Source organism: Lactuca serriola, chromosome 4, assembly GCF_051521515.1.
Source record: "Lactuca serriola cultivar US96UC23 chromosome 4, Lser_US96UC23_V15, whole genome shotgun sequence".
Lineage (NCBI taxonomy): Eukaryota > Viridiplantae > Streptophyta > Magnoliopsida > Asterales > Asteraceae > Lactuca > Lactuca serriola.
Window position 1 is genome coordinate 350,340,872 of NC_136411.1, and position 15,004 is coordinate 350,355,875.

The window sequence follows — 15,004 nt, forward strand, 5'->3', positions numbered from 1 at the left end:
ACGAGTTTCGTACTATTCATTATGTGAGTTAACTGTGATCCAACGTTACGTCACTCACTCCGACGTTTCCGCCACCGGCCGTGGATGTGACGGTATGTTAGCATTTAGGTTTTAGGCCCAAGACCTTTAGGGTATAGGTTAGGCCAATGACCACTTAAATATCATTTTTTAAATGAGGTTTAACCATCACTATTAACCAATCAATCTGTTCTATAAAAAAACGACGTTTGAATGCCGCATCATTATAAAAACAATTATCGACAAAATAATCAGGTACCAAAAGTTCATGTGCCGTTTCCCGATATCTATTGACAAAACATTCGTGTATTACTTACATTCATAAGATCTTCATCGGCTATGTTTTGCACAACATTAAATAATGTTGCGATAACTCCCCATTATCATCTCAATCAAAATGTTTAAAAAATTATATATTTATGGTGTTAAAAAGTATAAAAGATGGCGATGTTTATGTTTGAAGGTGGTATGATATATATCGAAAGGTGATATGTTTTTCTAGAAAAAATAATTTAAAACACATTGATTGTTGCACATTTAATTAACAAGAAATATTGCTATTTGATGTTACGACCGCGATGACAAGCCACCGAAATAATGTGCACGGCTGTATTCGTTGCTACCACAAGCGTTCGTAAAAACCATTAAACGAATGGACTAAGATAAAGTTTAACTAGTATCTAAAACCAAACAGGGGTCCTGTTGGCATAATATTAAATTGGTGGGCAAAGTCGTGATTGGTCATCTTCGCTACAGCGCCCTCTTTGACTTTTTCTGCGTCGTCTTTGAAAGTTGACACTACCCTTGTTTCTTTCACTTCGTCAGGAAGTGTGTCCTTCACGTGCTCCCCAACTCTTCAATCATATTCATACCATTACATACTAAATATATATTACTTTAATTAGAATTTAATATATATATATATATATATATATATATATATATATATATATATATATATATATATATATATATATATATATATATACTATGTTATTAAGGATATTGTCTATTTCTTGGAATTTAAGAGGTACTACACCTACTGCATAATATATAATCAATTTATTCATACCTTTTAATATTTCTATCACATTTCCGTTTTACAAATTAATTGCATTAAATATTCACATTTTCGTTTGACAAATTAATAACATTAACATTGACGTTTCATAAATTGAATAAGAAAAGTAAACATACAATTTTTCTCCTCTGTCCTCTACACTCGCATTTTCCCTCAAACAAATAGCAAAAACCATATTTTGAAAAGTCGACATTGCACCTCATCGGCCTAACTCATCGTCATCATAACCATCGGTAGTGAATCACCACCCCCTCTCCAACCTCACACCACTCACCGTATATGTATCTGATCGCCGTCGCCGCCACCTACTGTGCTCTCGCAACACTTTTTCGGTGACAGGAAACCACCACGCTCTCTCTTTCCTGAATCATTCTCGTCTTAAGTAGATGTTGTTTAACCTCCTATTTCATCTTTTCCTCTTCGTATGCAATCAATTCAAATATAAAATGTATTCTTAGCTGTTATGTGAATGAAGTATTGGTGATTTTTATTATTAGCTTTATATTTCAACTTCTTTGTTAAATAACATCTGGAAGCTTGAAGCATATTTTATGTCAAATGATATAAGGGAGGCCTTGGTGGTGAATATGAAATCCCTCACTGTGAAAAAAATGCTAGCTTTAACAAGGTTGTAACATGCTTCATATCTAACGCAACGGTAAGAATTCTTTGGTACCGTATACTCGTGTTTTTTATAATATATATACTCAAGTAGTTATGTGTTGTAGTGTAGGTACACTGGTAACCCAACTACAAGCATGTTAGAATCATATCTCTGTTTGTTTTTTTTTTGGTCAAGAAGCCATATACACAGCATGTGTTTTTTGAAATTATGTGTCAAATTCAGAAATTTGTTTGGTTCTTTAATTTTAGCTCAAGTTTTATGTTTATACTTACGATATGATTCATAATATGTTTCATAATATAATTTGTTTGCCTCTTTAAGTTTAACACATATGATCAATGACATCTTTATATTGTAGTGAAATAACACCTACAGTGAAATAACACCTGAATGTCCCTAGATTGCAAATCTTGATCATGTTTTCTTTAATAGAAAGAACATAACTATTGTAAGTATCATGCTTCTTGGTTAAATTTTTTTCTACATGATTAGGATTATATATTTTGTCTAACAGTTCTTATTAATCAACTCTTGTTTTAGTTGATTTGAAGAAGCCTGAACAAGAAACTCGCATCCTGGAGGTTTAATCTTTAATGTTTTTATGTATTCTTACACAAAATTTCTATTTTTATTGGTTATTTTACTGATTTTGTATATCTATGGTTGAATTGAAGAAGCGTGAACACTAGGTGTAGATCATTTGGTGTGCGAAAACGAGTCAACCGAATAGAAGAGGGAAGCAAGGTAGCCGAAACAAAGAAAAGAATATGCGAAAAGGAAGTGTCTATAAGTAGTTTTGAGGATCTGGTATAGAGGAACAAGATTATGCATATCACCAAAATCAGTTATTATTTATTTATTTTTATTAATCTTCTTTTACTTCAGGTCATTTTCTTCATTAGAAAAAAAAAGTAGATAATTTTCACTGTTAATGTATTTTTTGATGTTTTCTGTTTATGTGGGTCTCAAATTACTGGAATAAGAGGTTGTTAAATCCATTTTGTTCTTCATTAAGAAAGATGATTACGTCATCCACTTTGTTTTTATAAGCTGAGAGCTTAATTCATGCTTTTAAAAGTTGTTATTTAAATGGCAGGCTTTTGACCCATTGAGGAGCTTTATGACAAGACATGGCTGCTACACAGGTAAGGGTAAAATAACCGAAATACCCTTTATAAAATGTGTGTATAGAAGTTTCGTGAAGAATATACTAAGTAAAATATAATTTTAATACAAAAAATAATTAATACATGGTGAAGATCTGGTTATTATAATCACATCAGGTCATTATAGATGGGTCTGGGAATAAGCAAGTTAAAGGTAAAAAGAGAGGGATTCATGTTAATCACACCAGGTCAGCCCTCTATTAAGTCTCATATTTCTTCTCCTTGTGAATTTCTCTTACAAACAATTTCCTTGCAATGTACTTTTTTTTTAAATTTCCGTTCATCTGGTACAATAGTGTTGTAAATAGCAACTAATTTTCATTGATTTGAGCATCATACTTTTGTTTAGGGTGCTGATTTTGCCACTGGAAATTTTAATTCTTCCACAGAAAATTTAATATAATGACAATTATACCCTTGATCTAAATTTATAGATATTGAAATAGAGAGAAGGATCCTAGGGAATCTAGGATACGTTACCAAACGAACAACGTTCCATCTTCTTCCTTCCTCCTTCGCGCATGAGGTCGATTGACTTTCACAATATTTACACTCTTGGTAAGTTATTCACCATTGATATATGTAATTAAGAAAAAATAATTATAGTTAGGATGCATATTTTATTTCATGGCCTATTCGTTATGTGCAAACAAATAATTAACATGAGGGAAAGAGTCGCCGCCTCGCAGGGGATACTCTGACACTGAAGAAGGATGGATGACTGTAGAAAGCAAGCATATAAGGTTCAATATGGTGAAAAGGGGAAATATGATAGAGCTAAAAAAGGATTACAACTACTTTCTCCGTGTCTCACTTGCCTGAAGGATGTAAGAGCAGCAAGCTTGGAAAGTTTTCAAGGATGTAATGTGGCTAAGTATGATAAAAGGAATTTTCTGTGAGATTGTTCCATTAGTTTTAGTGGTGAATTCGACAGGAAAGGTGATAGGGAAAGAAAGGATACATGGAGACCTGAATTGGATGGATACATGGTGCATGCCAAATCGTACAAAGAGGCTCTATCTGGATCTTTCAGTGGGGCTATAAAACATGATAATTCTACTTATATGGGGAATTATTTCAGATATGGTGGAAGTCAATTCACATCGATCCATGGCAGATGAATTCCTTCAGAGCAACATACTACATGGAGTAGATGGCTCGCGTGGTTAAAATGATGGGATACGAAATTTTTTCACAATCAAAGGATTGTTTGGTTAAAGATTAATGGAAGTACTCTTTCTGGAATACCAATATCTTATCGATGATTGTTGGAAAGTTTGGATGGGTTTTAATTCCTTGTAATTAATCTAAAGAAGCACATAAAATCTCGGTTGGTAGGGTTTGTATTTTAAGCACAAGGTATGTAGATGGTTGTGATCAATGGACAATGGGTGCCATAATACATATTTGATATGTATTAATATGAATATTTTTGTTGCCAAAACATAACACCAAGTTAGCTACTAGATGAATTAACTTGCCTTACAAATAAACCATAACACCAAGTTAGCCAAGAGATGAATTAAATTTTTTTTGTTGGATGAAGTCGTGCAAAATCTCCTAAGCAGCTTTTGTAATGACGATTGACGAAGGATGCCCCAGGTCTAAGCTACACCAAGTAAAAGTCCATTTCCTGAGGTCTGAAGCAAAGGAGCAAGAGAGAAAAATGTGACCAACGGATTCATCGGCCGAATTACAAAATAGACACAAAAATGAGTGCATATATATATATATATATATATATATATATATATATATATATATACACACACACACACACACACATTTACAAGCCGTATTATAGGATAATAGGAGGCATGTTTTTAACAGCTTCCTAGAGAAACATATACCTTTTAACGAGATGTAGTTGCTCAACACATGATCATCTTGTAACAGCCCGGATTCCCGGGTATTATTTATTCTTATAAATTTTGGTGATTTGTGAGGAGACTCGGCGAGTTGGAGCTCAAACTCGCCGAGTATGATCGCGGTTTGGGGGCGGGTTCGCGTCTGGACTCGGCGAGTCCAAAAGGTGGACTCGGCGAGTCCACGTTGTTTAATGAAACCCTAATTTCCAGGGTATGAGACCTATTTAAAGGGGCTTATGGTCGTCATTTGCGGCCACCAACCCCAGAGAGAACCCTAAAGAGTCTTTGAGCGTTTTGTGAGAGAGTAGATGAAGATCCTTGACTATTTGTGGGTGTTTTGCATATAGAAGAGGATCAAGGCAAGAGGAGACCAAAGAGGGTGTTAATCCAGTGATTCCTGAGCTCAGAGACTTCATTTGAGGTAACCATTCGTTCCTTTCTCAGTCCTTGGTGTAAATCTAAGAGTTAGGGTTTCTTTGTGGAATGATCCATGGAGTAATTGGCATCTTCTTGTGTTGGTGCTTTAGATCTGGACCCAAAGAGGTCCAGAGACTCTTTTCCCTCAAGCTTTATGGGTGTTAATGGAGGCCATGAGCTTTGAATAGCATTCTAGAGACCATATCATCAAATAAGGCCTTTGGACCTTTGCATGAGCACCAAGATTGTAACTTTATGTGATGTATGTGCTTGGAAGGACTGGATCTATGAGTTGCTGGAACGGATCTGACCTCAGGAGTGAGTTTGAGTGTATGCATGGCATAGACTCGCCGAGTCCGAAGAACAGACTCGGCGAGTAGCATGAAGATGGTCCATAAACACTCAGCGAGTGGTCTTGCCGAGTTAAGGGGTTGACTCAGTGAGTCAGGGAGAGTCAGAGAGGGTTGACGGGTGGACTGAGTCAAGCTGGAACTCGCCGAGTTGTTCTTGAGACTCGGCGAGTTGAGTCGTGGTGGCCCCGCAACTCATGCCAGGTGGAAGTCGTCAAGTTGGGAAAATACTCGACGTGTCGAGAGAGGATCCCATGGAATCAGTAGACACGAGTCGCTCTAGTGCACTCGTCGAGTCCGGTCAAGTTGACCGTTGATCGTTGACCAGAGTTGACCAGTGTTGACTTGATAAGGGTAGTCAACCTTAGTTGTGAAAGTGTTAATTAGAGATATATTGTGTTATAGGAGGATTATAGCTCGGGGGATCGAGTGCGAGTGATTTCCGGGATTTGCAAGTTATCGATATACGCGAGGTGAGTCTTCTCACTATACTTTACCTAGTGTGGTAACAGAGTTAAGAGACAGAGTATTATAGAGTTATATGTCAGTGTGATTGCATGTTATTATGTGTTGTGATTTATTGTGATATGTGATATGCATGATTCAGAGTTACAGAGTTAGGACTTTCGGGTCCCTAGAGCTAGGGCCAGAGGGCCTATAGAGAGTTGGGCTGGAGGGCCCCACTGAGACACATTGACCAGAGGGTCAACAGAGTTACAGCCTCAAGTGGCTATTATGTGATTATTGTGGTATTTTGGGGAAACTCACTAAGCTTATGCTTACAGTGTTCAGTGTTATGTGTTTCAGGTACAAGTGATGACCGTGGGAAGGCGCCGACTTGATTCGTACACACATATGAGAATTGGATGTATTTTGATATTGGGAGACATTGTGATTTGAAAACTTGATGTTATGACGTTTTGTGAACGAATTGTTTAATTAAAAATGTGTTTTCAAAAGTGAAAAATTGTTTTAATTTTTACGGTGTTACACATCTAAATCCGAAAAAGACATAGCATCGACGGTGATGTTCCATAAAGAACATATATAATATGCACCCGTCTAATCCCACCCCAAAGGCCACATGCATATAAAATATTAGAGTCGTCTAAAAACTAGATTAAATCCTCAAGCTCCATTCTAAAACCCATAAAAAGTCACTCGACACCTTGACTTAATAGAGATTATACTATTTGGATTTGATTTTGATTGAGGACAAAGGTCTTAAACATATTGATTATGAAAGAATAATAGATGAATTTTCTTTTAAAAATGCTAGAAAATCCATGTTTGTAAAATAGTAATACACTGATTACGTATCTTCTTTTTAAAAGTTGTTTGTAGCAGTTTTAACTTATTATTAATCAGTGAACATCTATATATGACGTTCATAATAGAGAATTTATGAGATGATTCTATCAACTTAAGTTTTAAATTTATCAATAAAAATTTTATTTAATAAAATATTTCAATAAATTTTTTATGGTGTCAATTAAATTTCGCTTAAGCTTTATACAATGTTAGGATCATATATGTTTTAGCGAGTCTATAGCCAATTTTATATATTTTAGTACTAAATGAGAGGGTATTTTTAACATAAAAATTGTTATAAATAGGATAGTAATTATATATATAATAAATTGAGAGGACACTTAAGTACAGTACTCTTTTGGATTTTCGAATTCGACCACAAAACTTTCTGCCTTTTAGATTTTGACCACATAAGTTTTGGTGGTCATATTTTCCCCTTTCCCTTGCTTATACTCTTCCACCGCCATTCTTGTCCATCAACGACTCAGTTCAGATAATTCTCTAACATTTTCATAACCACCGACTCAAATACTTCCCCACGTTTTGATAATCTCGATTAACGGCCGTTGTTTGACCTGCACCTGCTCCGGCTTCGCTGCACCTCAAAGATCGTCGGTTATGTGCTTGTTAAGATGGAAGAAGAAATTTAGGCGTTGTTTAGTCCACCGACTCCTTCCACCTTCCCCTTCTTCTTATGACATTCGTCGATTTCAACCAGTTGAAAGCTAAAAGGTAACGTTTTTTCAACGGAAACAAACCATACACTGGTCAAAGATTTTTGTTGCTGGCGATTGTAACGTTCCAAAAGAGGTAAATTTCAATAACTTTTTTTTGTCTCTATTATACACAATTGAATCTATGTGATGCTGGTTTGAAGTTGATAGATTTATGTACGAAATACTAAGTGTGTTATGGCTAGGGTTTAGGATCGAAGCTTTGAGTTGCTAATCTAGTAGGACTTTGGTTGATTGAATCCCATATTGATTTTGATTTGCAGTTAGTGCCTGTATAGCTGCAATTCATTCCCCTAAAACGATTATTATTAGCTACACCAATATGTATTTAATGATTAATAAGATATTTTCATTCCTCTAAAATGATTATTATTGGTTGCACCAATATGTATTTAACGATTATTATTGGCTACACCAATATGTATTTATTTTGACATAGCATGAGTATCTGTAAGGGTAATTTACCAAAAAACCATTTTATTATTGGCAGTTTGGCGACTTAACCACTTATAATTAATATTTTTACTCAAACCATAAAAGTTTTATTCCAAATTAGTTATTTTATTCCAAATTAGTTATTTGATAGATTTTAAAAATGTATGAAACTTTGGGTAAACATAAATTTTACCCAAAATAATGTTTTTTTTTATTTTTTTTATTTTTTTAATCTAATTTTCCCTTCATAAAAAATTCTTGATGCAATATATGAAAGAATTTCACTTTTTTTTTTTGTTATTTTTAACTTTTTGTTTCATTTTTTATAGGAAAGAGAAGGATTGCAAAAAAGTATGATGAAGCAACCCGTTTAAACCCTACACTTCATGATGTATGCATTTTCAGTCTCTGTATATTAATAAAGTTGCATGATATTTTTACTAAAATGATTGATTTTTATGATTATATGCCTCCGATTTCAGGCTTATTATAATTGGGCTATTGCCATATCTGATCCGGCCAAAATGCCTGGGCGTACAAAGGAAGCTGAAGAATTGCGGAAGCAGGTTTTAGACCTTTAAATCATATTAATGATTTTTCTTCCATGTTATACATTTATATGTTTTACAATGGTTGTGGTTCTATTAATGTTAATTATTGAAGATTGTCAAACCGTAAGAAATATGTGTTTTTGTTATCTTGATATTGCAGGAAACAAATAATTATGAAAAAGTTGTTCAACTAAATTAGAGCAGTCCCTAGGTAACTTTGAGAAATCTTTAGGGCGTGTTCGCTTTTCGGATTCAATGGAATTGAAATTTGTGATTACATTATGTAACGTATTTGGTTGCCAAATGGATGTAATTCAACTCAATTGAAATTCTTTAAACTGAAAAATTGATGGGTTTCACCATACCTAAGGGAAGGTAGAAGAAATTCAGTTCCCTATTTCCCTTTTATTTTCAAGACAAAAATACCCTTGATTTATAAATATAAAAAATACCAATTATATATTTTTATAGTAAATGAAAAGTTATTTAGATATAAACAAAAACTTAAAATAATTGAATCTTTATTATTGAATTCCATTCCATTTACTGCTGACCAAATGCATGGCATGTTTTAATCCCATCATATTTCTATTCTTTTGACCATTTCATGTCAGAGTTTCACGGCTTTGCTCATCATTGTCTATCTACTTTTAAACAATTTCTTTTTCATTGGTTATAACTTATAACTTTGTGATAAAACTCATTTCAGGCTCCTGATAACTTAGGTCTTGCATTACAGGTGCTTCAAAAATATATTTATTTCCAAAGCTTTTTAAACTTTATTTATGATGCAGGTTCCAAGTATTGAAACAGTGTTTGCAAAAACATGAGAGCTACTGTGGTTCGTTACACATCATGTTAGCTTTTCTATGTTCTTTTAATGTTCACTTCTATTGTTTAGTTTTCCAGTAATTGCTAACTGTTCATGTTCTTTTAACGTTTCTTAAAGTGACATAATTTTTTTATTCCTTAGCTATGTAATCTTCATTTATAACTTTAGCTTTTTCCTTTTTTTTTTTTTTTTTTCAGGCAATAAATCATGTATGTAGTTGAAAAACCAATCTTATAGTGCATAATGTTAAGGCCCATGTAGAGGGTCTTCAATAGGGTGAAAAATAAGCACAAAGGCGGGTATGAAAGGTCGTCAGGTGAATATGATCAACATTTTCGAAGGGATGATTGACATTGGAAGAATGATGCAACCTATGGCTATGTCTATGGAAATTGTAGTCATTTTAAGGAACCCCAACCCCTGCTGCAACATATCATTATTCTATATCAAAGAAGTTGCAGAAAACACTTGTGTGATCCTGGACCCTGTTTATAGGTTTGACTTTTGAGCCATTAAACCCTTTGACTTTGTAAGGAAAGTGATTTTTGGTTTTTGTTTTGTTTTGTTGTGGAAATGCAGCTTATGGAATGATGGAAGACATGACAGAAAGTCCAAGAAAGTGGGAAAGAAGAGATATTATGTTGATACATACGAGAGGGCTGCTTGGTTTGTTTGACAAAAATGAAGAAGAAATAGCTTTAATGGTTGGGGGATGGTATAGATTGGAGCTACATGAGTCTATTCCACGAAAAGATGACACTGAAGAAATCACACTTATAGATCCCACGTTTGTTGAGTGTTTAGATCAAATCAATAAATTGGTAAAAGAACTTTATCGGCGACTTTTGTTTGTTGTCGCAGATCATTAGTATAAAGCCATGACCTATAGCAACAATTTACAACCGATGTCCTAGCTTATAGCATAGCTCCTATTTTTATGTAAAGAAATATAAGTATAGAAAAGTATTGTAAGGATGTTGCAATTATATGTATAGAAATGTAACTACACTGTTACCATAGGTAAAGAAATGCAAAAAAAATCTAACCCGTGCAAAGCACGGGATACTTTACTAGTTCATACTAAACATAAAGTTATATAATATAACATTTTAAAACGTATATTATTTAAACCAATTTATATAAAAGAAAATTATAATATACAAATTAACTCCCAAATAAATAAATAGTTATCTTCAAAGACTTCAGACAACAATATGAGTAATGTTGACTATCCAATAACTTTTTAACTTAGAGGCCATTTTATCTGGTTATTTTTTGAATGATCAAAATAGGTCACTTTGAACAATAGAAAATACCCCAGATATTTTTTTGTTTATGTTGTTATAGTTAATAGTATTTCATTATTATTATTACTTTAGAAAAACCAATTTTCAAACAAAGTTGCAAATACTAACTAAAAATATATATTTGTTTTCTTTTAAAAATAACGTGTGCCAACATTTCGATATGAATTTCATTATTGACATTATTATTGTTTTACAAAGTAGAAGTAAATGCAAAAATAAATAAATAAAATATAATTGATCCAGATAGTTACGTAATCCAACGGCTAGAAATGTTTGGTTGACTAGCATAGAAACGACACAAGAAAAGAAAGGTCAAACGTTTAGTCATCGGCCGTTTAATACTTTATTATTTCAAAATCTTCACCGTATTTGATCCGCTATGCCCCTCTCCTCAATTATTTCTTCTTCCTTTTTCCTTTTTTGACCTTTTGCTTTCACTTTCTTTTTCTACTTTCTTTTTATTTTACAAAATTCAATGGGTCCAATATTGACGAAATATCATTTACTTCTTTAATGTCTTTTAATTCAAATCAAATAATATTTACATGTTATATGTACAGAAGTATATGGTTGTTTAAATTTTGATTTTATAGTTTTGAGATTTTATAAAAGAAAAACAATTTCAATCATACTTGTATCAATTTGGAAATAAAATCTATATTGAGCTTTTCGGATCCAAACCACCATCTTAAGATATTTAATATGTTACGTTTTTAATTTTATTATGTTGTTGAAGCTTAAAAATTCGTTTATTCAACTTAAAACTGTGCATATGTTGTAAGAATTTTCATAAAACATCACTACTTCGTTGATTTATTGAAATTTGACAAAGTTTTTATATACATAAAATTAATACAAGGGTTTTTCGGTTATTTTCTATGCTATGTTTTTCTAACATCTTTCACTTAAACTTCTCTTGCGTCTCTAATGATATATTTCATATTACTGTTTCGTCATGCTATCTTTAATCAATGGTATTTTGTTTAAGTAAGCTATAACAAAGTTTATTTAGTTTGATTTGAGTTGGTTTTTAGCTACGAGTTTGGTTTCAGTTGTAGAAAGTTTGGTTACTCGTAGTGTCTAAATTCTTTTTTTCAGTTAAGTAAAACGTTATCTCTATATTATATCTAAATATCAAATATTACAAAGAATAGATACATAGTTAAAATATAATAAAAAAGATTCTACAAGCTCTCACAAAATGTGAAATATTTGACAACAATCATGTAACAAATTTAACCAAATTAAGCTCTACTAATAATTAATTTTGAACTAATTTTTTTCTTTTGTTTTGTAAATAAATAGAAAATAAAAAAAAGGGGGGGGGGGGGGGGGGGGTTGGACTATGTGGTTGGATCTTACTCATACCAACTTTTGACTAAGCAGATTTGATAAAACGACATGCCAGTCACCCACTGCTTACTTTTCTCATTTCTCACCCTCTTCGTCTATTTACCTCGCCGATCTAATCATTTTGACTGCTTCTTATCTCTGCAAACCACCATTTTCATGGTCTAATCCGCCATGGCCGCCGTAGATCTAATCATGGGCTTCAGAAACACTACCTCCGACGAAACCAACGCCGTCCAAGAAGCTGCTTCCGGCCTTGAAAGCGTCCAAAAGCTCATCCGTCTCCTCTCTCAATCCCAGTCTCAACAACAAAATCAATCGCCGGCGGATTATAAAGCTGTCGCCGATGTCGCTGTTACCAAGTTCAAACGGGTTATCTCTTTGTTGGGAAGACCCAGTCGGGAACTCACCGGCCATGCCCGTTTCCGACGAGCTCCTGTTAATCATGGTGGTTATCTGAATCATAATCAGACGATAATGAAGGACCACGACCAGGATGATGTCGTTTCGGATGAAGGTGAGAATAAAGTCTATTGTCCAACACCCATACAACAAGTACCTTTTGTTCCTCCGCCGCCTCCGGCGGCTCCGGCCACCGGTAATCAACCGGCTGTTTTTCAGAGGAAAGATTCTTTGCCTAAAACGATTAGTTTCTCTTACTCCCCTGCGGTTTCTCGAGCTAGCTCGTTTATGTCATCGTTGACCGGAGACTCCGACGGAAAACAACTCTCCGCCGGTGGTAAACCTCCGTTGTGTTCTTCTTCTTGTTTGAAAAGGAAGTGCAGCTCATCGGAAAATGGCGCTTCCGGCAAGTGCAGCGGTGGTTCTACTGGCCGTTGTCACTGTTCCAAACGAAGGTAAGAATTCAGAATTCAAAATTCGAACAACCCCCATTTAATTGTTGAGTTCACCCATATCGATTTATTATCAATTTTAATCTCATTTCGTTCTATAATTCAGAAAGCTGAGAATGAAGAGGGTAATTAGGGTTAAGGCAATTAGCATGAAGCTCGCCGATATTCCGCCTGACGATTACTCATGGAGAAAATACGGCCAGAAACCCATTAAAGGATCTCCACATCCCAGGTAAAATTACTCTCTTAATTCGCCATTTCCGCCTTAAAAACCCAACAGATTTTGAATTAATCATGAAATCCGCCATTAATTCATCTCTAATTTCTTCAATTTCTTCCCTGAAATCCACAGAGGATACTACAAGTGCAGTAGTGTGAGAGGATGCCCAGCTCGGAAACATGTCGAGAGAGCATTGGATGATCCAAGCATGTTGATTGTTACTTACGAAGGAGATCATAATCATGCTCTTTCTGTAGCAGAAACTTCTGGGTTGATCTTAGAATCATCTTAATTTCATCAAAATCGATCTCTTTTTTTTCAATTTTTTTCTCTTAATTTAGCTTAAGAACAAAGATCAGTGAGCGTAATTAATTTTATAATTTTCGATTTTAGGACTTGTGTTAATTCCCATGCAAATTGAAAGGGTATTACAGTAGTGGAAGTTTGGTAAAGACTTTGGAATCAATTCCATATCTTGGCTTTGAAAAATCTAAATCCGATTGTGTTTTATTGATTAATTAATTCATTCTTTGAGATGCCATGTTACGATGATGATGATGATGATGAGAATTTGGTCTTCCTTTTTTTTCATATTTTATGCAATTAGTCAATTGATTGTGGTTTACTCTTTAGTTTCCAAGATTCCGATTTCAAATCCAAATTTGCTTTTGCGCTTAAGATATATTTTTTAATGTTTCTAGAATAAAATTGACTAAATACTTATAAAGAGTTATGTTTAAGAATTAAGAATATGTACTTGGGCAATAAGTAAGGGATGTTTTAACTTAATTTCTAATATTGGACTTGCTTCTGTTTTGAGATAATCAGTAAAAGTCAAACTAAAACTCGAAAACTACAGAGATTTTGAGACCAAATTTCATCCAACAACCATAAGTGAAATGCTATAACAAAATAAATCATTTTAAGCAATTTTACCTTGATTTCGCAATCATAAGCTTCTAAAATACAAGGCTTGAAGTTGTACCAAGATCCGCATTGTGCAGTGTGTTGAGTTGGACGAAAGTGCACTTAGGAACCACACCTTGTTTTGTTAAAAATCTTTTTTTTAGGTTTAAAAATCGGTTTGGTTTAGTGTGTTTTTAGAAAAACGGTAATAAAATTGTTTTTCGATTAAAAAAACGATTCATAACTGCTAGTATGTGTGATCTGATTTGTGTTTACTTATTTGTAACATCTAGATCTTTTCAATTATTGATGTATTGTCCTCTTTCGAGAAGTCTCTTGTTTTGAGATTATGGACAATAAATTGATCAAGTAAAGACATTGGGCTTCAAGAGTCTGCTCAAGATTTGCATTATAGAATGATAAGAGAGATACATTTATATATCGGTTGATTGAGCTTTTGGAATTACATGCTAGTATGGATTTCAAATGTTGGATAGAATGACATGTTTAGGTGATGCACCGGGTTAGATTACTCGATACTTGAATGTTGCTTGCTTTCTGTTTTTAGAGACCTCCAACAATATCTGCTAACTATTAAGCGAATATGTTATGTTACATGTTGCAAGGATTAGATAATTTTAGAAGGCTAGGTTAACTCTATTGCGTAGCTCTCGTCTGAGTCTAACCATTATAATGTGAGACCTTGCAGTAGAAGAATTATTTAGTGCATGTGGCATGTAATTGTATTTGTGAGGTAGTTAGAAGGTATTAGAGGGAGTCTCTTTTGCAGACGTTGTGTAGCAAGGTTAGTACGGGGAAGGTGTTATGTAGCAAGGTTCGCGTGTGGAAGTGACTTGATGGATTACTCAAATGTTGCTTGCTTTGTGCTATGTGGAGCCTATATTGATGTTAACTAACTATTTGGCAAATACTGTATGTTGCATTCTACAAATATTGAATGGTTTTAGAATGAAATATT

At 34.0% G+C, this 15,004-nt stretch overlaps 1 protein-coding gene across 1 annotated transcript; it reads left to right on the forward strand.

Annotated features, from left to right (window-relative positions):
- Nucleotides 1-12,114: 12,114 nt before the first annotated feature.
- Nucleotides 12,115-13,637, forward strand: LOC145097562 (putative WRKY transcription factor 7). Its single transcript, XM_079035129.1, has 3 exons — nucleotides 12,115-12,902; nucleotides 13,006-13,131; nucleotides 13,252-13,637. The coding sequence occupies exons 1-3, from the start codon at nucleotides 12,220-12,222 to the stop codon at nucleotides 13,409-13,411; spliced, it is 969 nt and encodes a 322-aa protein (XP_078891255.1). The 5' UTR covers nucleotides 12,115-12,219; the 3' UTR covers nucleotides 13,412-13,637.
- The last annotated feature ends 1,367 nt before the right edge of the window (nucleotides 13,638-15,004 follow it).

Excerpts from the sequence above, each read along its gene's own strand:
- LOC145097562 (XM_079035129.1), top strand. The coding sequence starts at position 12,220 with ATGGCCGCCGTAGATCTAATCATGGGCTTCAGAAACACTACCTCCGAC. Across the intron at positions 12,903-13,005 it reads TGTCACTGTTCCAAACGAAG|AAAGCTGAGAATGAAGAGGG; the intron begins GTAAGAATTCAG and ends TCTATAATTCAG. Across the intron at positions 13,132-13,251 it reads AAAGGATCTCCACATCCCAG|AGGATACTACAAGTGCAGTA; the intron begins GTAAAATTACTC and ends TGAAATCCACAG.